Source organism: Oncorhynchus kisutch, unplaced genomic scaffold (genome assembly GCF_002021735.2).
Source record: "Oncorhynchus kisutch isolate 150728-3 unplaced genomic scaffold, Okis_V2 Okis09a-Okis19a_hom, whole genome shotgun sequence".
Lineage (NCBI taxonomy): Eukaryota > Metazoa > Chordata > Actinopteri > Salmoniformes > Salmonidae > Oncorhynchus > Oncorhynchus kisutch.
Genome location: NW_022261985.1, coordinates 17,996,097 through 18,022,831, shown reverse-complemented (window position 1 = coordinate 18,022,831; position 26,735 = coordinate 17,996,097). Strand labels below are relative to the sequence as shown.

The 26,735-nt window shown below is 49.2% G+C and overlaps 1 protein-coding gene across 2 annotated transcripts in view; it reads left to right on the top strand.

Annotated features, from left to right (window-relative positions):
* The window catches only part of LOC109886198 (anoctamin-1), a 155,454-nt gene that overhangs the window by 78,715 nt on the left and 50,004 nt on the right, over positions 1–26,735 (top strand). For both annotated transcript variants that reach the window (XM_031815549.1, XM_031815550.1), the window contains 7 exons: positions 961–1,162; positions 2,053–2,164; positions 3,985–4,042; positions 4,162–4,262; positions 5,184–5,332; positions 11,809–11,961; positions 12,067–12,119. In XM_031815549.1, coding sequence (XP_031671409.1) covers positions 961–1,162; positions 2,053–2,164; positions 3,985–4,042; positions 4,162–4,262; positions 5,184–5,332; positions 11,809–11,961; positions 12,067–12,119 — 828 coding nt within the window. The remainder of the gene's footprint in view (positions 1–960; positions 1,163–2,052; positions 2,165–3,984; positions 4,043–4,161; positions 4,263–5,183; positions 5,333–11,808; positions 11,962–12,066; positions 12,120–26,735) is intronic.

The window sequence follows — 26,735 nt, the reverse complement described above, 5'->3', positions numbered from 1 at the left end:
TTTTTTCCCAATTTTAACCACATACTTGTTGATTGTGTACATGGATTTTATAATGTCGAACTGCTTTCCATCAAATTGACTAGCAGACCCTCATGCCAAATTGAGTCAAACACTTTTTTTAAATCAACAAAGCATGCGAAGCCTTTGTTTTGGTTTGTGTGTTTGCCAATTAGGGTGTGCAGGGTGAATACGTGGTCTGTCGTATAGTAATTTGGTTCTGGAATCCAGTGTGTTCTGGAATCCAGTGTGTTCTGGAATCCAGTGTGTTCTGGAATCCAGTGTGTTCTGGAATCCAGTGGGTTCTGGAATCCAGTGTGTTCTGGAATCCAGTGTGTTCTGGAATCCAGTGTGTTCTGGAATCCAGTGTGTTCTGGAATCCAGTGGGTTCTGGAATCCAGTGGGTTCTGGAATCCAGTGGGTTCTGGAATCCAGTGTGTTCTGGAATCCAGTGTGTTCTGGAATCCAGTGGGTTCTGGAATCCAGTGGGTTCTGGAATCCAGTGTGTTCTGGAATCCAGTGGGTTCTGGAATCCAGTGGGTTCTGGAATCCAGTGGGTTCTGGAACCCAGTGGGTTCTGGTCTTTAATAGTTGATTCTAAGATTTGTATTTGATCATTTAGATGTTTTGCTGTTTGGTCTGTGTTATAGGGCCAAAAGATTGAAGAAGTGGTTAACCCATACATCTCCTTTTGGAAAGATAACTCTTCCTGTTGTTTGTTTAGTGTTTTCCAATTTGATTCATCATAGTGAAACATAGGCTCAGGTTTTCTGCGTCGCAGTTTTTGGTTGGATAGATTTGCTGAGGGACTAATACAGTAATGTCTCTCTGTCCTAGTTTGGGCTGAGGGACTAATACAGGAATGTCTCTCTGTCCTAGTTTGGGCTGAGGGACTAATACAGGAATGTCTCTCTGTCCTAGTTTGGGCTGAGGGACTAATACAGTAATGTCTCTCTGTCCTAGTTTGGGCTGACGTTCTCTGCAGTTTTCGGTGTGATCGTGTATCGTATTGTCGTTTCCGCTCTAATGGCGATGTCACCTGACCCAGAGACCAAGTCTAACGTGCGTGTCACCGTCACGGCAACCGCTGTCATCATCAACCTGGTGGTCATTCTGATACTGGATGAGATCTACGGAGCTGTGGCCGTCTGGCTCACTGAGCTGGGTAACACACCTCTACATTCAGATTATTAAGTGTTGTAGCTGGGTAACACACCTCTACATTCAGATTATTAAGTGTTGTAGCTGGGTAACACACCTCTACCTTCAGATTATTAAGTGTTGTAGCTGGGTAACACACCTCTACATTCAGATTATTAAGTGTTGTAGCTGGGTAACACACCTCTACATTCAGATTATTAAGTGTTGTAGCTGGGTAACACACCTCTACATTCAGATTATTAAGTGTTGTAGCTGGGTAACACACCTCTACATTCAGATTATTAAGTGTTGTAGCTGGGTAACACACCTCTACATTCAGATTATTAAGTGTTGTAGCTGGGTAACACACCTCTACATTCAGATGATTAAGTGTTGTAGCTGGGTAACACACCTCTACATTCAGATGATTAAGTGTTGTAGCTGGGTAACACACCTCTACATTCAGATGATTAAGTGTTGTAGCTGGGTAACACACCACTACATTCAGATTATTACATGTTTGTGTCCTGTGTGCTACGTCACATTTCTCAAATACTTTTTCATACGGTCTCCTGAATAAGACATCTCTCCCATCACTCTCTCCCATCACTCTCTCCCATCACTCTCTCCTCCTCTCCTCTTTCCCATCACTCTCCCATCACTCTCTCCTCTCCTCTCTCCCATCCCTCTCTCCTCCTCTCCTCTTTCCCATCACTCTCTCCCATAACTCTCCCCTCTCACATCACTCTCTCCTCTCCCATCACTCTCTCCTCTCCTCTCTCCCATCACTCTCTCCCATCACTCTCTCCTCTCCTCTCTCCCATCACTCTCTCCCATCACTCTCCCCTCTCCCATCCCTCTCTCTTCACCTCTATTCATCCCTCTTCTCTCCATTCCCCCTCTCTCCTCTCCCAGAGATTCCAAGGACAGAGAGTAACTTTGAGCAGCATCTGATTCTGAAGGCTTTTCTACTGAAGTTCATGAACGCCTACGCCCCCATATTCTATGTAGCTTTCTTTAAGGGACGGTACGACACAGACACACACATGTATACGTGGGGTTATGTGGAGAGATGAATGACACTGGGTTAGGGTTGGGGTTAGGGGTTAGGGTTAGGGGTTAACGTGGAGAGATGAATGACACTGGGTTAGGGGTTAGGGGTTAGGGGTTAGGGTTAGGGGTTAACATGTGGAGAGATGAATGACACTGGGTTAGGGGTTAACGTGGAGAGATGAATGACACGGGGTTAGGGGTTGGGGTTAGGGGTTAACACGTGGAGAGATGAATGACACTGGGTTAGGGTTAGGGGTTAGGGTTAGGGGTTGGGGTTAGGGGTTAGGGGTTAACATGTGGAGAGATGAATGACACTGGGTTAGGGTTAGGGGTTAGGGGTTGGGGTTAGGGGTTAGGGTTAGGGGTTGGGGTTAGGGGTTAGGGGTTAACATGTAGAGAGATGAATGACACTGGGTTAGGGGTTAGGGGTTAGGGTTTAGGGGTTAACATGTAGAGAGATGAATGACACTGGGTTAGGGGTTAGGGTTAGGGGTTAGGGGTTAACATGTGGAGAGATGAATGACACTGGGTTAGGGGTTGGGGTTAGGGTTAGGGGTTAGGGTTAGGGGTTGGGGTTAGGGGTTGGGGTTAGGGGTTAGGGTTAGTGGTTGGGGTTAACATGTAGAGAGATGAATGACACTGGGTTAGGGTTAGGGGTTAGGGGTTAGGGTTAGGGGTTAACATGTGGAGATGAATGACACTGGGTTAGGGTTAGGGGTTGGGGTTAACATGTGGAGATGAATGACACTGGGTTAGGGTTAGGGGTTAGGGGTTAACATGTGGAGAGATGAATGACACTGGGTTAGGGTTAAGGGTTAGGGTTAGGGGTTAACATGTAGAGAGATGAATGACACTGGGTTGGGGTTAGGGGTTAACATGTAGAGAGATGAATGACACTGGGTTAGGGGTTAGGGGTTAGGGGTTAACATGTAGAGATTAATGACACTGGGTTGGGGTTAGGGGTTAACATGTAGAGAGATGAATGACACTGGGTTAGGGTTAGGGGTTAGGGGTTAACACGTGGAGAGATGAATGACACTGGGTTAGGGTTAGGGGTTAGGGGTTAACATGTGGAGAGATGAATGACACTGGGTTAGGGGTTGGTTAGGGGTTAACGTGGAGAGATGAATGACACTGGGTTAGGGGTTAGGGTTAGGGGTTAGGGGTTAACGTGGAGAGATGAATGACACTGGGTTAGGGTTAGGGGTTAACATGTAGAGAGATTAATGACACTGGGTTAGGGGTTAGGGGTTAGGGTTAGGGGTTAACATGTGGAGAGATTAATGACACTGGGTTAGGGGTTGGGGTTAGGGGTTAGGGTTAGGGGTTAGGGTTAGGGGTTAGGGGTTGGGGTTAGGGGTTAACATGTGGAGAGATTAATGACACTGGGTTAGAGGTTGGGGTTAAGGGTTAGGGGTTAGGGGTTGGGGTTAGGGGTTAGGGGTTAACATGTGGAGAGATTAATGACACTGGGGTTGGGGTTAGGGGTTAGGGGTTGGGGTTAGGGGTTAACATGTAGAGAGATTAATGACACTGGGTTAGGGTTAGGGGTTAACATGTAGAGAGATGACACTGGGTTAGGGGTTAGGGTTAGGGGTTGTTAGGGGTTGTTGACCGTTTGATGAGACAGAACTGTAAACAGACAGGACTCTACTCTGAGTAGGACCGTTTGATGAGACAGAACACAGACACCCATACTATCATACTATCATGCTGAATAGAACAGGTCTTTGACAGCCTTTATGTAATTATACTCACCCTGGTGTGTGTGTGTGTGTGTGTGTGTGTTGACAGGTTTGCAGGCAGGCCGGGAGACTACGTCTATGTTTTTAATGACTACCGGATGGAGGAGGTGAGTGGGGGGGATGTTAGTGGAGGGGGGTGTTCGTACGCTAATGTTCTTGCTTACATCTTACTGTCTGGCCTCTGTCATACTCTTGGCTCTGACCCCCCCCTCTCTCTCCCTCTCAGTGTGCCCCGGGAGGTTGTTTAATAGAGTTATGTATTCAGCTCAGCATCATCATGGTGGGGAAACAACTCATTCAGAACAATGTCTTTGAGATTGGTATCCCGTGAGTACACACACACGCACACACACGTACACACACACATACACACACGCACGTACACACACGCACGTACACACACGCACGCACACACACACACGTACACACACACACACGTACACACACACACACGTACACACACACACACACACACACACTGCCCTGCCCATTCCTCCTCTATATCTGCCATTAAGGACATTTTCTCTCCTGACTTTATGAGCCTAACATCAATATCAGGGATTTAATATTTTAAATAGTGGTTTTAAATAGTGGTTCATTGTGGCTCATAGTGGTTCGTAGTGGCTCATAGAGGCTCCTAGTGGTTTCATAGTGCCTCCTAGTGGTTCATAGTGGCTCATTTAATATTTTAATGTTAGGACGTTCTCTATTACTCTGTGCTGCTTCACTGGGGATCATAGTGGTTCATAGTGGCTCATAGCGGCTCATAGTGGCTCATAGAGGCTCCTAGTGGCTCCTAGTGGCTCGTAGTGGTTCATAGTGGCTCATAGTGGTTCATAGCGTCTTTTTTAATGTTAGGACGTTCTCTACTACTCTGTGCTGCTTCACTGGGGCTCATAGTGGTTCATTGTGGCTCATAGTGGTTCATTGTGGCTCATAGTGGCTCCTAGTGGCTCCTAGTGGCTCGTAGTGGTTCATAGTGGCTCGTAGTCGTTCGTAGTGGCTCATAGTGGCTCATAGTGGCTCGTAGTGGTTCATAGTGGCTCATAGTGGTTCATAGCGTCTTTTTTAATGTTAGGATGTTCTCCATTACTCTGTGCTGCTTCACTGGGGCGCATAGCAGCTTATAGTGGCTCATAGTGTCCTATAGTGTCTTGGTGTCATCGAGTTTCATGGTTCTCTTTCTCTCTGACTCATCTCTCCTTTTCTCTCTCCATCTCTTCCTCCCTTCTCGCTCTCCCTCGTCAGTAAGTTGAAGAAGTTGATCCGAGCATGGAAGGGTAAGGGGATTTCATTGGAGGAGAGAGAGGAGCAGCGTGCCAGACCTCCTCAACAGTGGAACCTCGACTACACCCTGGTCCCCTTTGAAGGACTGACCCCCGAGTACATGGAGATGAGTGAGTATATAGTAACAATAGATAACAGAGGTGAGGAGGTCAGGTAATTAACTAGACACCTGGACCATACCACCCTGCCTCTCTCTCCCTGTTACCTGGACAGAGACCATACCTCCCTGTTACCTGGACAGAGACCATACCACCCTGTTACCTGGACAGAGACCATACCACCCTGTTACCTGGACAGAGACCATACCACCCTGTTACCTGGACAGAGACCATACCACCCTGTTACCTGGACAGAGACCATACCACCCTGTTACCTGGACAGATACCACCCTGTTACCTGGACAAAGACCATACCACCCTGTTACCTGGACAGAGACCATACCACCCTGTTACCTGGACAGAGACCATACCACCCTGTTACCTGGACAGATACCACCCTGCCTCTCTGCCTCTCTCTTAGGCTTGGTTCACTTACAGCTCATCTCTTGGCAGTAGTACTATAGATTACTTTATCACTGAACCTCATCCCAGATCCAAGATGGCATAGCAGTTCAGACGACTTTGTCTTGTTGTGTCCCGTGTATATATCTTTTTTTTCCTTCGTATATATTTTTTATATTTTGAACCTCAGTTTCAACATGCTACAACCCGCCACCCAATGTGGATCTGCTATTTCCTATACTGCAGAACCGGAACCCCCAACAGGAGATAGCCAGCTAACTAGCTAGTAGTCACCCACTGCTAGTGGTCATCAGCTAACCTTAGCCTGGTCAACTCCTGCCAGTCAGCATAGAGCGACTCAACCCACTGCTAGTGGCCATCAGCTAACCTTAGCCTGGTCAACTCCTGCCAGTCAGCATAGAGCGACTCAACCCACTGCTAGTGGTCATCAGCTAACCTTAGCCTGGTCAACTCCTGCCAGTCAGCATAGAGCGACTCAACCCACTGCTAGTGGTCATCAGCTAACCTTAGCCTGGTCAACTCCTGCCAGTCAGCATAGAGTGACTCAACCCACTGCTAGTGGTCATCAGCTAACCTTAGCCTGGTCAACTCCTGCCAGTCAGCATAGAGCGACTCAACCCACTGCTAGTGGTCATCAGCTAACCTTAGCCTGGTCAACTCCTGCCAGTCAGCATAGAGCGACTCAACCCACTGCTAGCGGTCATCAGCTAACCTTAGCCTGGTCAACTCCTGCCAGTCAGCATAGAGCGACTCAACCCACTGCTAGTGGTCATCAGCTAACCTTAGCCTGGTCAACTCCTGCCAGTCAGCATAGAGCGGCTCAACCCACTGCTAGTGGTCATCAGCTAACCTTAGCCTGGTCAACTCCTGCCAGTCAGCATAGAGCGACTCAACCCACTGCTAGCGGTCATCAGCTAACCTTAGCCTGGTCAACTCCTGCCAGTCAGCATAGAGCGACTCAACCCACTGCTAGCGGTCATCAGCTAACCTTAGCCTGGTCAACTCCTGCCAGTCAGCATAGAGCGACTCAACCCACTGCTAGTGGTCATCAGCTAACCTTAGCCTGGTCAACTCCTGCCAGTCAGCATAGAGCGACTCATCCCCCTGCTAGCGGCCATCAGCTAACCTTAGCCTGGTCAACTCCTGCCAGTCAGCATAGAGCGACTCAACCCACTGCTAGCGGTCATCAGCTAACCTTAGCCTGGTCAACTCCTGCCAGTCAGCATAGAGCGACTCAACCCACTGCTAGCGGTCATCAGCTAACCTTAGCCTGGTCAACTCCTGCCAGTCAGCATAGAGCGACTCAACCCACTGCTAGTGGTCATCAGCTAACCTTAGCCTGGTCAACTCCTGCCAGTCAGCATAGAGCGACTCAACCTACTGCTAGTGGTCATCAGCTAACCTTAGCCTGGTCAACTCCTGCCAGTCAGCATAGAGCGACTCAACCCACTGCTAGTGGTCATCAGCTAACCTTAGTCTGGTCAACTCCTGCCAGTCAGCATAGAGCGGCTCAACCCACTGCTAGTGGTCATCAGCTAACCTTAGCCTGGTCAACTCCTGCCAGTCAGCATAGAGCGACTCAACCCACTGCTAGCGGCCATCAGCTAACCTTAGCCTGGTCAACTCCTGCCAGTCAGCATAGAGCGACTCAACCCACTGCTAGTGGTCATCAGCTAACCTTAGCCTGGTCAACTCCTGCCAGTCAGCATAGAGCGACTCAACCCACTGCTAGCGGTCATCAGCTAACCTTAGCCTGGTCAACTCCTGCCAGTCAGCATAGAGCGACTCAACCCACTGCTAGCGGCCATCAGCTAACCTTAGCCTGGTCAACTCCTGCCAGTCAGCATAGAGCGACTCAACCCACTGCTAGTGGTCATCAGCTAACCTTAGCCTGGTCAACTCCTGCCAGTCAGCATAGAGCAACTCAACCCACTGCTAGTGGTCATCAGCTAACCTTAGCCTGGTCAACTCCTGCCAGTCAGCATAGAGCGACTCAACCCACTGCTAGTGGTCATCAGCTAACCTTAGCCTGGTCAACTCCTGCCAGTCAGCATAGAGCGACTCAACCCACTGCTAGTGGTCATCAGCTAACCTTAGCCTGGTCAACTCCTGCCAGTCAGCATAGAGCGACTCAACCCACTGCTAGTGGTCATCAGCTAACCTTAGCCTGGTCAACTCCTGCCAGTCAGCATAGAGCAACTCAACCCACTGCTAGTGGTCATCAGCTAACCTTAGCCTGGTCAACTCCTGCCAGTCAGCATAGAGCGACTCAACCCACTGCTAGTGGTCATCAGCTAACCTTAGCCTGGTCAACTCCTGCCAGTCAGCATAGAGCGACTCAACCCACTGCTAGTGGTCATCAGCTAACCTTAGCCTGGTCAACTCCTGCCAGTCAGCATAGAGCGACTCAACCCACTGCTAGTGGTCATCAGCTAACCTTAGCCTGGTCAACTCCTGCCAGTCAGCATAGAGCGACTCAACCCACTGCTAGTGGTCATCAGCTAACCTTAGCCTGGTCAACTCCTGCCAGTCAGCATAGAGCGACTCAACCCACTGCTAGTGGTCATCAGCTAACCTTAGCCTGGTCAACTCCTGCCAGTCAGCATAGAGCGACTCAACCCACTGCTAGTGGTCATCAGCTAACCTTAGCCTGGTCAACTCCTGCCAGTCAGCATAGAGCGACTCAACCCACTGCTAGTGGTCATCAGCTAACCTTAGCCTGGTCAACTCCTGCCAGTCAGCATAGAGCGACTCAACCCAGATCATACCGGACTGCTCCACATCTCCGGTTTCCTACCGCTCTGAACCTTTTCACCTGGATCATCACAGCTAGCTAGCTGCTATCCAAGTGGCTACCCCCTGGCTATCGTCTCTGTCCCGACGCAAACACCAGTGAGCCTGGAACTAGCCTCGTGCTAGTCCCATCTCCCGGCTAGCTGAAGAGGTCCATCAGCCACTCCTTGGGCTACAATACATATTTTGCCAATTGGTCTGGACCCCTTTTACTTCCGACACTGAGCCCCGACGATTCCATCACGACTGGTCTACCGACATAATCTGCCGAGGGGTTTCAACAGGCTCCTCTGTTGCGACATCCCCTGAAGGCCCATCCGCTAGCCTGCTAGCCACGACCCGCTATCTGTTTAGAGCATATTGGAATGTTAGCTGAAGAGGACCTTCAGCCAATTTCTTGGGCTACAATACCTATTTTGCCAATTGGCCTGGACCCTTTTACCACACGGAGCCCTGCTGATCCATCATGACTGGTCTGCCGACGTAACCACACGAGGGGGCTACAACAGACTTCTTCCGTTAAGACGTCCCACTAAGGCCCTTCTGCTAGCCTTTTAGACCCGGCCAGCTAGCTGTCTGAATCGCCGTGTCTCCAGCTCACCTAGCTTCCCACTGGTCCCTATGATCACTCGGCTACGCATGCCTCTCCCAAATGTCAATATGTCTTGTCCATTGCTGTTTTGGTTAGAGATTATTGTCTTATTTCACTGTAGAGACTCCAGCCCTGATCAATATGCCTTAACTAGCAATTTTGTTTCACCTCCCACACATGCGGTTGACCTCACCTGGTCTAAATGGTGGCTCTATAGACAAAACCTCTCTCATCGTCACTCAATGCCTAGGTTTACCTCCACTGTATTCACGTCCTACCATACCCTTGTCTGTACATTATGCCTTGAATCTATTCGTCCGTGCCCAGAAACCTGCTCCTTTTACTCTGTTCCGAACACACTAGACAACCAGTTCTTATAGCCTTTAGCCGTACCCTCCTCTGTTCCTCTGGTGATGTAGAGGTTAATCCAGGCCCTGCAGCGCCTAGCTCCACTCCCATTCCCCAGGCGCTCTCATTTGTTGACTTCCCTAAACCACTTCAGTGAGCAGGCCTTTCTAATCGACCTGGCCTGGGTATCCTGGAAGGATATTGACCTCATTCTGTCAGTAGAGGATTCCTGGTTATTCTTTAAAAGTGCTTTCCTCACCATCTTAAATAAATAAGCATGCCCCATTCAAAAAATGTCGAACCAGGAACCTATATAACCCTTGGTTCTCTCCAGACCTGACTGCCCTTGACCAGCACAAAAACATCCTGTGGCATTCTGCATTAGCATCTAATAGCCCTCTGTGATTTGCAATATTTCAGGGAAGTTAGGAACAAATATACACAGGCAGTTAGGATAGTAAAGGCTGGCTTTTCAAACAGAAAATTGCATCCTGTAGCACAAACTCCAAAATGTTCTGGGACACTGTAAAGTTAATGAAGAATAAGAGCACCTCCTCCCAGCTGCCCACTACACTGAGGCTAGGAAACACTGTCACCACTGATAAATCCACGATAATTGAGAATTTCAATAAGCATTTTTCTACGGCTGGCCATGCTTTCCACCTGGCTAACCCAACCCCGGTCAACAGCACTGCACCCCCCACAGCAACTTGCCCAAACCTCCCCCATTTCTCCTTCACCCAAATCCAGATAGCCGATGTTCTGAAAGAGAATCTGGACCCCTACATATCAGCTGGGCTAGACAATCTGGACCCTCTCTTTCTGAAACTATCCATCACAAGTGTTGCAACCCCTATTCCTAGCCTGTTCAACCTCTCTTTCGTATCGTCTGTTGTCCCCAAAGACTGGAAAGCTGCCGCAGTCATCCCCCTCTTCAAAGGGCGACACTTCTGACCCTTCTTTGGACACTGACGAGCTTCAATGCCATGCATATCTCCTTCTGTGGCCTCCAACTTCTCTTAAATGCAAGTAAAACTAAATGCATGCTCTTCGACCGATCACTGCCCGCACCTGCCTGCCCGCCCGTCCAGCATCACTACTCTGGACTGTTCTGACTTAGAATATGTGGACAATTACAAATACCTAGGTGTCTGGTTAGACTGTAAACTCCTTCCAGACTCACATTAAGCATCTTCTAGGTCCTGAACTCAGGGTGGGTCCCCTGCTAGGTCCTGAACTCGGGGTGTGTCCCCTGCTAGGTCCTGAACTCGGGGTGTGTCCCCTGCTAGGTCCTGAACTCGGGGTGTGTCCCCTGCTAGGTCCTGAACTCGGGGTGTGTCCCCTGCTAGGTCCTGAACTCGGGGTGTGTCCCCTGCTAGGTCCTGAACTCGGGGTGTGTCCCCTGCTAGGTCCTGAACTCGGGGTGTGTCCCCTGCTAGGTCCTGAACTCGGGGTGTGTCCCCTGCTAGGTCCTGAACTCGGGGTGTGTCCCCTGCTAGGTCCTGAACTCGGGGTGTGTCCCCTGCTAGGTCCTGAACTCGGGGCGTGTCCCCTGCTAGGTCCTGAACTCGGGGCGTGTCCCCTGCTAGGTCCTGAACTCGGGGCGTGTCCCCTGCTAGGTCCTGAACTCGGGGCGTGTCCCCTGCTAGGTCCTGAACTCGGGGCGTGTCCCCTGCTAGGTCCTGAACTCGGGGCGTGTCCCCTGCTAGGTCCTGAACTCGGGGCGTGTCCCCTGCTAGGTCCTGAACTCGGGGCGTGTCCCCTGCTAGGTCCTGAACTCGGGGCGTGTCCCCTGCTAGGTCCTGAACTCGGGGCGTGTCCCCTGCTAGGTCCTGAACTCGGGGCGTGTCCCCTGCTAGGTCCTGAACTCGGGGCGTGTCCCCTGCTAGGTCCTGAACTCGGGGCGTGTCCCCTGCTAGGTCCTGAACTCGGGGCGTGTCCCCTGCTAGGTCCTGAACTCGGGGCGTGTCCCCTGCTAGGTCCTGAACTCGGGGCGTGTCCCCTGCTAGGTCCTGAACTCGGGGCGTGTCCCCTGCTAGGTCCTGAACTCGGGGCGTGTCCCCTGCTAGGTCCTGAACTCGGGGTGTGTCCCCTGCTAGGTCCTGAACTCGGGGTGGGTCCCCTGCGAGGTCCTGAACTCGGGGTGGGTCCCCTGCGAGGTCCTGAACTCGGGGTGGGTCCCCTGCGAGGTCCTGAACTCGGGGTGGGTCCCCTGCCCTCCAGCTGTTTGTTGGTGTGTTGTAGAGGACTACCAGATAAGATAATGACTTGTTCCATACACTTCCTCATGTTGTTCCTCTCAACTAACACTCTGTGTGTGTTCTCTCCCCAGTTATCCAGTTTGGTTTTGTTTCTCTGTTTGTCGCGTCGTTCCCTCTGGCTCCTCTCTTCGCTCTTCTCAACAACGTGATCGAGATCCGCCTCGATGCCAAGAAGTTTGTCACCGAGCTGCGACGACCGGACGCTGTCCAAGCCAAAGACATCGGTAACACACACGCTTGCACGCAAAGACGCATGTCCACACACAGATCCACACACAGATCCACATCCCTCCACTCTTCTCTCACAACTCTGTTCTCTCTCTCTGTAGGAATCTGGTACAACATCCTGAGTGGAATGGGAAAGTTCTCTGTCATTATAAATGTAAGTGTTAACATTGGAGCGCACACACTCATTCTAAAAACACAGTGTATTTTTGCCCCCTGATGCAGTAAAGATAATATTCACCCATTTTTAATGTTATATTGTTTTTCTGCATCTCTTAGTAATGTTCTGTCATTTCCCGGGGTCATTTAATGTTTTCATGTGTATCTGAGCTATTGCCGTTCAAGCAGGCAGAAATCTGTCCGGAATGAAGTAGCACTGTGATAGTCAGTCACTACACTGGAAGTTAATAGGAAGTAGCACTGTGATAGTCAGTCACTACACTGGAAGTTAATAGGAAGTAGCACTGTGATAGTCAGTCACTACACTGGAAGTTAATAGGAAGTAGCACTGTGATAGTCAGTCACTACACTGGAAGTTAATAGGAAGATGACTTTTAGATGGTGAAAACGTCTAATAGTGACTGATGTCATAACTCTTCTCTCCAATGGGGTGATGATATGTTTGATGTTCCTACCTGGAGAAATGTGTCATTCTAAGAGGAGAGCCCACCACAATGTCTCCTATTTGTCTGCCTCTTCAGTCCAGGTGCATTGCATGGTGCCGTTGCCAATGTCAGACTCCACTCTGCTTCAATCTGCAGGTTGGATATAGTGAGATTGTATATATGGTGAGACTCCTAAATTGATAGGGCAGTTTGTTTAGGCGATTTTACAACTAGATACGATACATGCTGATATTGTCTTTGGTATTATCGTCTGCAGACATGTTTGCTTGCCAGGGATACACATGGGATACATCGTCCAACTAAATGCTTACTTGCAGTTTCCTTCAATGCAACAACAATAAGAACTAATAAACAATAACAACAGAAACTAACATGTTAGCATCAGTATAATACACGAAGGCACAATTTGTAGTCCAATATTTGTATGTGTATTGGGGAAGGGTGGGATGGAGGGCAAGTGTATAAACTGAGCAGTATTGTAAGAGTCTGGTAACAGCAGTTGTGTGTGTGTGTGGCATGAACATGTGTTCTTGTGAATGTTAACCTGTTTAAAGGTCTTACTCACGTCAGCTACGGAGAGCGTGATCACACAGTCGTCCGAAACAACTGGTGCCGTCATGCATGGTTCGGTGTTGCTTGCATCGTAGCGGGATTTCTTATAAGCGTCCGGATACGTGTCCCCCTCCTTGAAAGCGGCAGCTCTAGCCTTTAGCTCAGTGCGGATGTTGCCTGTAATCCATGGCTTCTGGTTGGGATGTCTACGTACGGTCGCTGTGGTGAAAACGTTGTTGTTAATGAATCCGGATGAATCCCGTAACATATTCTCTGCTAGCTAAACAGTCCTGTACCTTAGCATCCGCTTCATCGGACCACTTCCTTATAGAGCACATCACTGGTACTTCCTGTTTGAGTACGCAGGAATCAGAAGGATATAGTTATGGTCAGATTTGCCAAATGGAGGGAGAGCTTTGTATGTGTCTCTGTGTGTGGAGTAAATGTGATTCTGTTTTTTCAGCTCTAGTTGTACGTGACATGCTGGTAGAATCAGTTTTCCTGCATTAAAGTCTCCGTGTACTAGGAGCGCCACCTCTGGATGAGAATTTTCTTGTTTGCTTATACAGCTCATTGAGTGTGGTCTTAATCTGAGGACCCATGCCAAATCTTTTAGTTTCCTGAGGGGGAATAGTCTTTGTTGTGCCTGCCCTATTCACGACTGTCTTGATTTGTTTGGACCATTCTAGTTTGTTGGTGATGTGGACACCAAGGAACTTGAAGCTCTCAACCTGCTCCACTACAGCCCCGTCAATGAGAATGGGGGCGTGTTCGGCCCGCCTTTTCCTGTAGTCCACAATCATCTCCTTTGTCTTGATTGCTTTGAGGGATACGTTGTTAGTCTGGCACCACCCTGCCAGGTCTCTGACCTCTGCCCTATAGGTTGTCTCGTCATTGTCAGTGATCAGGCTGTTGTCATCTGCAACTTAATGATGGTGTTGGAGTCGTGCCTTGTGTGTTGTTACCTACCCTTACCACCTGGGGCGGCCCGTCAGGAAGTCCAGGATCCAGTTGCAGAGGGTCCTGGGTGTTTAGTCCCAGAGTCCTTAGCTTAGTGATGAGCTTTGATCAAATGTATTTATATAGCCCTTCTTACATCAGCGGATATCTCAAAGTGCTGTACAGAAACCCAGCCTAAAACCCCAAACAGCAAGCAATGCAGGTGTAGAAGCATGGTGGCTAGGAAAAACTCCCTATAAAGGCCAAACCCTAGGAAGAAACCTAGAGAGGAACCAGGCTATGTGGGGTGGCCAGTCCTCTTCTGGCTGTGCCGGGTGTAGATTATAATAGAACATGGTCAAGATGTTCAAATGTTCATATATTACCAGCATGGTCAAATAATAGTAATGGCACGTCCCAGAGTCCTTAGCTTAGTGATGAGCTTTGAGGGCACTATGGTGCTGAACGCTGAACTGTAGTCAATGAATAGCATTCTCACGTAGGTGTTCCTTTTGTCCAGGTGGGGAAGGGCAGTGTGGAGTGCAATAGAGATTGCATCATCTGTGTATCTGTTTGAGTGATATGCAAATTGGAGTGGGCTAGGGTTCCTGGGATAATGGTGTTGATGTGAGCCATGACCAGCCTTTCAATGTACTTCATGGCTACGGACGTGAGTGCTACGGGTCTGTAGTCATTTAGGCAGGTTACCTTAGTGTTCTTGGGCACAAGCTTGAAACATGTTGGTATTACAGACTCAATCAGGGACGTGTTGAAAATGTCAGTGAAGACACCTGCCAATTGGTCAGCACATGCCCGGAGCCCCCTCAATGGTAATCCGTCTGGCCCAGTTGCCTTGTGAATGTTGACTGGTTTTAATAAAGGTCTTCCTCACGTCAGCTACGGAGAGCGTGATCACACAGTCGTCCAGAACAGCTGATGCTCTCATGCATGCATCAGTGTTGCTTGCCCCGAAGTGAGCATAGAAGTGATTTAGCTCGTCTGGTAGGTTTGTGTCACTGGGCAGCTCACGGCTGTTCTTCCCTTTTAGTTATAGTTTGCAAGCCCTGCCACATCCGATGAGCATAGGAGCTGGTGTAGTACGATTCAATCATAGTCCTGTATTGACGCTTTGCCTGTTTGATGGTTCGTCTGAGGGCGTAGCGGGATTTCTCGTAAGCGTCCTGGTTAGAGTCACACTCCTTGAAGGCTCTTCCCTTTAGCTCAGTGCAGATGTTGCCTGTAATCCATGGCTTCTGGTTGGTGGGGAGGACGTCATTGATGCACTTATTGATGAAGCCAGTAACTCATGTGGTGTACTCAATTCCACTGGAGGAATCAGGAAACATATTCCAGTCTGTGACAAACAGTCCCGTGGCTTAGTATCTGCATCTTCTTTATTGACAGAGTCACTGGAGCTTCCTGCTTTAGTTTTTGTTTGTAAGCATGAATCAGGAGGATGGAATTAGGGTCAGATTTGTCAAATGGGTGGCGAGGGAGAACTTTGTATGCGTCTCTGTGTGTGGTGTAAAGGTGGTTTTAGAGGGGTTTTTTCCCCTCTGGTTGCACATTTAACATGCTGATAGAATTTAGGTAAGACTGATTTCAGTTTTCCTGCATTAAAGTCCCCTGCCGCTAGGAGTGACACCTCTGGGTGGGCGTTTTCCTGTTCGCTTATTGCCTTCTATTACTGACTGATTGCAGTCTTAGTGCAAGCTTCCACCTGTGGTGGAAAATAAACCGCCTCAAAAAATCTAGATGATAAACTCTCTTGGCAAATTGTGTGGTCTACAGCTTATCATGATATACTCTACTTCAGGCGAGCAAAATCAAGAGATTTCCTTAGATTTTGTGCACCAACTGTTATTTACAAATGTACACAGATCTCTCCCCCTCGTCTTACCTGGAGTGTGCTGTTCTATCTAGCCGGTGCAGCGTATATCCCGCTAGCTGAATGTTATCCATGTTGACATTCAGCCACGATTCGGTGAAACATAAGATATTACAGTTTTTGATGCCCCGTTGGTAGGATATTCGTGATTGTACCTCGTCTAATTTATTGTCCAATGATTGTACGTTGGCAAGTAATATTGTTGATAAAGGCAGATTTCCCACTCGCTGTCGGCGGATCCTTACCAGGCCAGCCCCCAGGCCTGTGTCCTCTATACCTGCGTCTCTTTCTCTGAGGATTTTGGCCTTGTCGGGTGTCTGAAGTACATCCTGTGCGTCCTGCTTGTTGAAGAAAAATCTTTGTCTAATCTGAGGTGAGTCATCGCTGTCCCGATATCCAGAAGCTCTTTTTTGCCGTAAGATATGGTGGCAGAAACATTATGTACAAAATGAGTTACAAATAACAGCACAGTTGGTTAGGCGCCCGTAAAACTGCTGCCATTTCTTCCTGCGCCATCTTCTCACTCGTGAGCCCAATTAGCCAAGATCTCAAGGTGTAGCCGATGTGACACGTCCACACTGATGCTGACATGAGGCAGAAAATGTAAACAAACGTTTAAATACATAGACTAAACACCAGTCATGTTTGACAAATATAATGTAGGATCATTACCATTAACTTCTAAAGGCTTGATTCTGTTGACATACTCCGGCACCATATGAGCAGAGGCAGTCCCTATTTTGAAAATATTTAACCATAAACCTAATTTTTGAAAACCTGGAGTTTGTCATGTTATGAGGCATGTCCTACCTTGTTTTAAAATAACCTAGCCAAATCAGACTTTTGAGGGAATGATTTGTAGGAACACTTCCTCTGATGCCATTGAAACCGATAGGTGCCTGAGGGCACACAGTGTTTTGTGAAATCTGTGAATGTATTGTAATGTTTTAAAATGGTATAAACTACTAATTTTGCTGGACCCCAGGAAGAGTAGCTGCTGCTTTGGCAGGAACTAATGGGGATCCATAATAAACCCCAGGAAGAGTAGCTGCTGCCTTGGCAGGAACTAATGGGGATCCATAATAAACCCCAGGAAGAGTAGCTGCTGCTTTGGCAGGAACTAATGGGGATCCATAATAAACCCCAGGAAGAGTAGCTGCTGCTTTGGCAGGAACTAATGGGGATCCATAATAAACCCCAGGAAGAGTAGCTGCTGCTTTGGCAGGAACTAATGGGGATCCATAATACACCCCAGGAAGAGTAGCTGCTGCCTTGGCAGGAACTAATGGGGATCCATAATAAACCCCAGGAAGAGTAGCTGCTGCTTTGGCAGGAACTAATGGGGATCCATAATAAACCCCAGGAAGAGTAGCTGCTGCTTTGGCAGGAACTAATGGGGATCCATAATAAACCCCAGGAAGAGTAACTGCTGCCTTGGCAGGAACTAATGGGGATCCATAATAAACCCCAGGAAGAGTAGCTGCTGCTTTGGCAGGAACTAATGGGGATCCATAATAAACCCCAGGAAGAGTAGCTGCTGCTTTGGCAGGAACTAATGGGGATCCATAATAAACCCCAGGAAGAGTAGCTGCTGCTTTGGCAGGAACTAATGGGGATCCATAATAAACCCCAGGAAGAGTAGCTGCTGCTTTGGCAGGAACTAATGGGGATCCATAATAAACCCCAGGAAGAGTAGCTGCTGCCTTGACAGGAACTAATGGGGATCCATAATAAACCCCAGGAAGAGTAGCTGCTGCTTTGGCAGGAACTAATGGGGATCCATAATAAACCCCAGGAAGAGTAGCTGCTGCTTTGGCAGGAACTAATGGGGATCCATAATAAACCCCAGGAAGAGTAGCTACTGCCTTGGCAGGAACTAATGGGGATCCATAATAAACCCCAGGAAGAGTAGCTACTGCCTTGGCAGGAACTAATGGGGATCCATAATAAACCCCAGGAAGAGTAACTGCTGCCTTGGCAGGAACTAATGGGGATCCATAATAAACCCCAGGAAGAGTAGCTGCTGCTTTGGCAGGAACTAATGGGGATCCATAATAAACCCCAGGAAGAGTAGCTACTGCCTTGGCAGGAACTAATGGGGATCCATAATAAACCCCAGGAAGAGTAGCTGCTGCCTTGGCAGGAACTAATGGGGATCCATAATAAACCCCAGGAAGAGTAACTGCTGCCTTGGCAGGAACTAATGGTGATCCATAATAACCCCCAGGAAGAGTAGCTACTGCCTTGGCAGGAACTAATGGGGATCCATAATAAACCCCAGGAAGAGTAACTGCTGCCTTGGCAGGAACTAATGGGGATCCATAATAAACCCCAGGAAGAGTAGCTGCTGCTTTGGCAGGAACTAATGGGGATCCATAATAAACCCCAGGAAGAGTAGCTGCTGCTTTGGCAGGAACTAATGGGGATCCATAATAAACCCCAGGAAGAGTAACTGCTGCCTTGGCAGGAACTAATGGTGATCCATAATAAACCCCAGGAAGAGTAGCTGCTGCCTTGGCAGGAACTAATGGGGATCCATAATAAACCCCAGGAAGAGTAGCTGCTGCTTTGGCAGGAACTAATGGTGATCCATAATACATATAAATACCAGCATTTCTATCATGTTCTATTCGTTTCCAAATCAACTTTCTTTCGTTGTCCAGCAGCCAAAGACATTTTCCTGGTTATATCAGCAACCCATGATAGTTGTTGTATCTTTAGATCTCCCCTAACAACCCATGATAGTTGTTGTATCTTTAGGTCTCCCCTAACAACCCATGATAGTTGTTGTATCTTTAGATCTCCCCTAACAACCCATGATAGTTGTTGTATCTTTAGATCTGCCCTCTTTCTACATTTCTAATGGGGATCTGTAACATGGTTTCTTCCTGCTGCTCTGACCACGAACGGGCTGCTTCTGGACACCGGGCACAACCAAAAGCTATTTGGCAGTGGGGGGGGGGGGGGGGGGCATAAAATGAGGAACTGTAAAGATACATAAAGCCAGTAGCTGCCTGGTGCTTTACTTTTTTACCAATCAATAAAACTAATCATGGTATATTATTGGGAGGGTCAAATTGACCAGGGCCCGGCTTTGGTTTCCCCAAAGCATCTTAAGGCTAAGTTCGTCATAGAACCATATGTAACCGATGTGAAATGGCTAGTGGTGCACTCTAATAGTGTTTCAATCGATGACGTCACTTGCTCTGAGACCTTGAAGTAGTGGTTCCCCTTGCTCTCCAAGGGCTGCGGCTTTTGTGGAGCGATGGGTAACGATGCTTCGTGGGTGACTGTTGTCTGTGTGCAGAGGGTCCCTGGTTTGAGCCCGGGTATGGGCGAGGGGACGGACTAAAGTTATACTGTTACACACAGGAGCATCATTTCATGACCCTGCATTAATTCATGACCCTCTGAGTTAATTTGTTGTGGCACAGAGGAGGACAAACCCTTCAGGTATTTGACAGTTTTCCAGAATTTAGCCGGGTCTCCATTACAATCCGCAGGAGCGGTTACACAATAATCAGAGTTAGCCTTTCTGATTTGTCTTACACAACAATTCCTCAGTTGCTTAAAAGCTTGCCAGTCCAGGCCTACGCTTGTGTTCCTGGCCTTGACCCAAGCACCATCTCTTGTATGAATAACTTCTCATAATTCCGGAGTGTACCAGGCATTCGATCTACTGTTAACCCTTAATTTCTTAAAGGGAGCATAATTATCCACAAATGTATTGAAGACATCTGCATAAAGGCTGAAAGCTAAATCATGTTCATGGATAGCAGAGATATAATCAAGATCACTAAAATAAAGATCATGTAAAAAAGCTTGTTGACTGAAGATTTTAAAGTTCCTTTTTGTTACGCCACGAGGCTCCGATTTTGATATTATCACATCTCTAACACAAACACCTGGGCAATGGTCACTAATATAGGCTTAGTCACCTGCTGGAATAGGTTTAGATTATTACACAGCTTTTAGATTGTCTGCATTTCCCAATTTATGTCACCCAGGATAATAAGTTGAGTTCAAACGAAATGGGTAAACAATTACAACTGACAACAACCCTGGCAGTATAAACAACAGTTGGACAATAATGCTTAGAAAGGATGGGAGGTATTACCTCAGCAGTTTATAACTTATATTATGCAGCCTTTATTTAACTAGACGAGGCAGAAATTCTTATTTTACAATGATGGCTTCAGCCCGGCCAAACCCTAACCCAGACGATGCTGGACCAATTGTGCACCTCCCTATGGGAATCTCGATCACGTCCGGGTTGTAATACAGCCCAGGATCGAACCAGGGTCTGTAGTGAAGCTTTTAGCACTGAGATGCAGTGCCTTAGACCTCTACGCCACTCAGGAGAGGTGCTTGGACTGTCTCTTAGTCATTATCTTAACGCGGCCTTGAAATCTGAAGAGAGGCTCCAGGCTCCTAGATGGTTCGAGTGGAGTCCATCTCTGTAGAGTATCTTTTGCTTCCAATAAGTGTCGCAATTCTCAAAAGTTATGCAGACAGAGTGGCAGTAGTCTTTAAGCCAGATGTGATGTGCTAAGAGGCTGGTGAACATTCTGCAGCCTGGGGAACATTCTGCAGCCTGGGGAACATTCTGCAGCCTGGGGAACATTCTGCAGCCTGGGGAACATTCTGCAGCCTGGGGAACATTCTGCAGCCTGGGGAACATTCTGCAGCCTGGGGAACATTCTGCAGCCTGGGGAACATTCTGCAGCCTGGGGAACATTCTGCAGCCATGTCAACATTCTGCAGCCTGGGGAACATTCTGCAGCCATGTCAACATTCTGCAGCCATGTCAACATTCTGCAGCCATGTCAACATTCTGCAGCCTGGGGAACATTCTGCAGCCTGGGGAACATTCTGCAGCCTGGGGAACATTCTGCAGCCATGTCAACATTCTGCAGCCATGTCAACATTCTGCAGCCTGGGGAACATTCTGCAGCCATGTCAACATTCTGCAGCCTGGGGAACATTCTGCAGCCTGGGGAACATTCTGCAGCCATGTCAACATTCTGCAGCCTGGGGAACATTCTGCAGCCATGTCAACATTCTGCAGCCTGGGGAACATTCTGCAGCCATGTCAACATTCTGCAGCCTGGGGAACATTCTGCAGCCATGTCAACATTCTGCAGCCTGGGGAACATTCTGCAGCCTGGGGAACATTCTGCAGCCTGGGGAACATTCTGCAGCCTGGGGAACATTCTGCAGCCTGGGGAACATTCTGCAGCCTGGGGAACATTCTGCAGCCTGGGGAACATTCTGCAGCCTGGGGAACATTCTGCAGCCTGGGGAACATTCTGCAGCCTGGGGAACATTCTGCAGCCTGGGGAACATTCTGCAGCCTGGGGAACATTCTGCAGCCATGTCAACATTCTGCAGCCTGGGGAACATTCTGCAGCCATGTCAACATTCTGCAGCCTGGGGAACATTCTGCAGCCTGGGGAACATTCTGCAGCCATGTCAACATTCTGCAGCCTGGGGAACATTCTGCAGCCATGTCAACATTCTGCAGCCTGGGGAACATTCTGCAGCCTGGGGAACATTCTGCAGCCTGGGGAACATTCTGCAGCCTGGGGAACATTCTGCAGCCTGGGGAACATTCTGCAGCCTGGGGAACATTCTGCAGCCTGGGGAACATTCTGCAGCCATGTCAACATTCTGCAGCCTGGGGAACATTCTGCAGCCTGGTGAACATTCTGCAGCCTGGGGAACATTCTGCAGCCATGTCAACATTCTGCAGCCTGGGGAACATTCTGCAGCCTGGGGAACATTCTGCAGCCATGTCAACATTCTGCAGCCTGGGAACATTCTGCAGCCTGGGGAACATTCTGCAGCCTGGGGAACATTCTGCAGCCTGGGGAACATTCTGCAGCCATGTCAACATTCTGCAGCCTGGGGAACATTCTGCAGCCTGGGGAACATTCTGCAGCCTGGGGAACATTCTGCAGCCATGTCAACATTCTGCAGCCTGGGGAACATTCTGCAGCCTGGTGAACATTCTGCAGCCTGGGGAACATTCTGCAGCCATGTCAACATTCTGCAGCCTGGGGAACATTCTGCAGCCTGGGGAACATTCTGCAGCCTGGGGAACATTCTGCAGCCTGGGGAACATGCTGCAGCCTGGGGAACATGCTGCAGCCTGGGGAACATTCTGCAGCCTGGGGAACATTCTGCAGCCATGTCAACATTCTGCAGCCTGGGGAACATTCTGCAGCCTGGGGAACATTCTGCAGCCTGGGGAACATTCTGCAGCCTGGGGAACATTCTGCAGCCTGGGGAACATTCTGCAGCCATGTCAACATTCTGCAGCCTGGGGAACATTCTGCAGCCTGGGGAACATTCTGCAGCCTGGGGAACATTCTGCAGCCTGGGGAACATTCTGCAGCCATGTCAACATTCTGCAGCCATGTCAACATTCTGCAGCCATGTCAACATTCTGCAGCCATGTCAACATTCTGCAGCCATGTCAACATTCTGCAGCCATGTCAACATTCTGCAGCCATGTCAACATTCTGCAGCCATGTCAACATTCTGCAGCCTGGGGAACATTCTGCAGCCATGTCAACATTCTGCAGCCTGGGGAACATTCTGCAGCCTGGGGAACATTCTGCAGCCTGGGGAACATTCTGCAGCCTGGGGAACATTCTGCAGCCTGGGGAACATTCTGCAGCCTGGGGAACATTCTGCAGCCTGGGGAACATTCTGCAGCCTGGGAACATTCTGCAGCCTGGGAACATTCTGCAGCCATGTCAACATTCTGCAGCCATGTCAACATTCTGCAGCCATGTCAACATTCTGCAGCCATGTCAACATTCTGCAGCCATGTCAACATTCTGCAGCCATGTCAACATTCTGCAGCCATGTCAACATTCTGCAGCCATGTCAACATTCTGCAGCCATGTCAACATTCTGCAGCCATGTCAACATTCTGCAGCATGTCAACATGTCAACATTCTGCCAGCCATGTCAACATTCTGCAGCCATGTCAACATTCTGCAGCCATGTCAACATTCTGCAGCCATGTCAACATTCTGCAGCCATGTCAACATTCTGCAGCCATGTCAACATTCTTGCAGCCCTGGGGAACATTCTGCAGCCATGTCAACATTCTGCAGCCATGTCAACATTCTGCAGCCATGTCAACATTCTGCAGCCATGTCAACATTCTGCAGCCATGTCAACATTCTGCAGCCTGGGGAACATTCTGCAGCCATTGTCAACATTCTGCAGCCATGTCAACATTCTGCAGCCATGTCAACATTCTGCAGCCATGTCAACATTCTGCAGCCATGGTCAACATTCTGCAGCCATGTCAACATTCTGCAGCCTGGCGAACATTCTGCAGCCATGTCAACATTCTGCAGCCATGTCAACATTCTGCAGCCATGTCAACATTCTGCAAGCCATGTCAACATTCTGCAGCCATGTCAACATTCTGCCAGCCATGTCAACATTCTGCAGCCATGTCAACATTCTGCAGCCATGTCAACATTCTGCAGCTGGGGAACATTCTGCAGCCTGGGGAACATTCTGCAGCCTGGGAACATTCTGCAGCCATGTCAACATTCTTGCAGCCTGGGGAACATTCTGCAACCATGTCAACATTCTGCAGCCATGTCAACATTCTGCAGCCATGTCAACATTCTGCAGCCATGTCAACATTCTGCAGCCATGTCAACATTCTGCAGCCATGTCAACATTCTGCAGGCCATGTCAACATTCTGCAGCCATGTCAACATTCTGCAGCCTGGGGAACATTCTGCAGCCTGGGGAACATTCTGCAGCCTGGGGAACATTCTGCAGCCTGGGGAACATTCTGCAGCCTGGGGACACATTCTGCAGCCTGGGGAACATTCTGCAGCCCGGGGAACATTCTGCAGCCTGGGGAACATTCTGCCAGCCTGGGAACATCTGCAGCCTGGGGAACATTCTGCAGCCTGGGGAACATTCTGCAGCCATTTGTTGTCAACATTCTGCAGCCTGGGGAACATTCTGCAGCCTGGGGAACATTCTGCAGCCTGGGGAACATTCTGCAGCCTGGGGAACATTCTGCAGCCTGGGGAACATTCTGCAGCCATGTCAACATTCTGCAGCCTGGGGAACATTCTGCAGCCTGGGGAACATTCTGCAGCCTGGGGAACATTCTGCAGCCATGTCAACATTCTGCAGCCTGGGGAAACATTCTGCAGCCTGGGGAACATTCTGCAGCCTGGGGAACATTCTGCAGCCTGGGGAACATTCTGCAGCCATGTCAACATTCTGCAGCCATGTCAACATTCTGCAGCCATGTCAACATTCTGCAGCCATGTCAACATTCTGCAAGCCATGTCAACATTCTGCAGCCATGTCAACATTCTGCAGCCATGTCAACATTCTGCAGCCATGTCAACATTCTGCAGCCTGGGGAACATTCTGCAGCCATGTCAACATTCTGCAGCCTGGGGAACATTCTGCAGCCATGTCAACATTCTGCAGCCATGTCAACATTCTGCAGCCTGGGGAACATTCTGCAGCCATGTCAACATTCTGCAGCCATGTCAACATTCTGCAGCCTGGGGAACATTCTGCAGCCTGGGGAACATTCTGCAGCCTGGGGAACATTCTGCAGCCTGGGGAACATTCTGCAGCCTGGGGAACATTCTGCAGCCATGTCAACATTCTGCAGCCATGTCAACATTCTGCAGCCATGTCAACATTCTGCAGCCATGTCAACATTCTGCAGCCATGTCAACATTCTGCAGCCATGTCAACATTCTGCAGCCATGTCAACATTCTGCAGCCATGTCAACATTCTGCAGCCATGTCAACATTCTGCAGCCATGTCAACATTCTGCAGCCATGTCAACATTCTGCAGCCATGTCAACATTCTGCAGCCATGTCAACATTCTGCAGCCATGTCAACATTCTGCAGCCTGGGGAACATTCTGCAGCCATGTCAACATTCTGCAGCCATGTCAACATTCTGCAGCCATGTCAACATTCTGCAGCCTGGGAACATTCTGCAGCCATGTCAACATTCTGCAGCCATGTCAACATTCTGCAGCCATGTCAACATTCTGCAGCCATGTCAACATTCTGCAGCCATGTCAACATTCTGCAGCCATGTCAACATTCTGCAGCCATGTCAACATTCTGCAGCCATGTCAACATTCTGCAGCCATGTCAACATTCTGCAGCCATGTCAACATTCTGCAGCCATGTCAACATTCTGCAGCCATGTCAACATTCTGCAGCCATGTCAACATTCTGCAGCCATGTCAACATTCTGCAGCCATGTCAACATTCTGCAGCCTGGGGAACATTCTGCAGCCTGGGGAACATTCTGCAGCCTGGGGAACATTCTGCAGCCTGGGGAACATTCTGCAGCCTGGGGAACATTCTGCAGCCTGGGGAACATTCTGCAGCCTGGGAACATTCTGCAGCCATGTCAACATTCTGCAGCCATGTCAACATTCTGCAGCCATGTCAACATTCTGCAGCCATGTCAACATTCTGCAGCCATGTCAACATTCTGCAGCCATGTCAACATTCTGCAGCCATGTCAACATTCTGCAGCCATGTCAACATTCTGCAGCCATGTCAACATTCTGCAGCCATGTCAACATTCTGCAGCCATGTCAACATTCTGCCAGCCTGGGGAACATTCTGCAGCCTGGGGAACATTCTGCAGCCTGGGGAACATTCTGCAGCCTGGGGAACATTCTGCAGCCTGGGGAACATTCTGCAGCCTGGGGAACATTCTGCAGCCTGGGGAACATTCTGCAGCCTGGGGAACATTCTGCAGCCATGTCAACATTCTGCAGCCTGGGGAACATTCTGCAGCCATGTCAACATTCTGCAGCCTGGGGAACGTTCTGCAGCCATGTCAACGTTCTGCAGCCATGTCAACATTCTGCAGCCATGTCAACATCTGCAGCCATGTCAACATTCTGCAGCCATGTCAACATTCTGCAGCCTGGCAACATTCTGCAGCCTGGGGAACATTCTGCAGCCTGGGGAACATTCTGCAGCCATGTCAACATTCTGCAGCCATGTCAACATTCTGCAGCCATGTCAACATTCTGCAGCCATGTCAACATTCTGCAGCCATGTCAACATTCTGCAGCCTGGGGAACATTCTGCAGCCTGGGGAACATTCTGCAGCCTGGGGAACATTCTGCAGCCTGGGGAACATTCTGCAGCCTGGGGAACATTCTGCAGCCATGTCAACATTCTGCAGCCTGGGGAACATTCTGCAGCCTGGGGAACATTCTGCAGCCTGGGGAACATTCTGCAGCCTGGGGAACATTCTGCAGCCTGGGGAACATTCTGCAGCCATGTCAACATTCTGCAGCCATGTCAACATTCTGCAGCCATGTCAACATTCTGCAGCCATGTCAACATTCTGCAGCCATGTCAACATTCTGCAGCCATGTCAACATTCTGCAGCCATGTCAACATTCTGCAGCCATGTCAACATTCTGCAGCCTGGGGAACATTCTGCAGCCATGTCAACATTCTGCAGCCTGGGGAACATTCTGCAGCCATGTCAACATTCTGCAGCCATGTCAACATTCTGCAGCCTGGGGAACATTCTGCAGCCATGTCAACATTCTGCAGCCATGTCAACATTCTGCAGCCTGGGGAACATTCTGCAGCCTGGGGAACATTCTGCAGCCTGGGGAACATTCTGCAGCCTGGGGAAACATTCTGCAGCCTGGGGAACATTCTGCAGCCATGTCAACATTCTGCAGCCATGTCAACATTCTGCAGCCA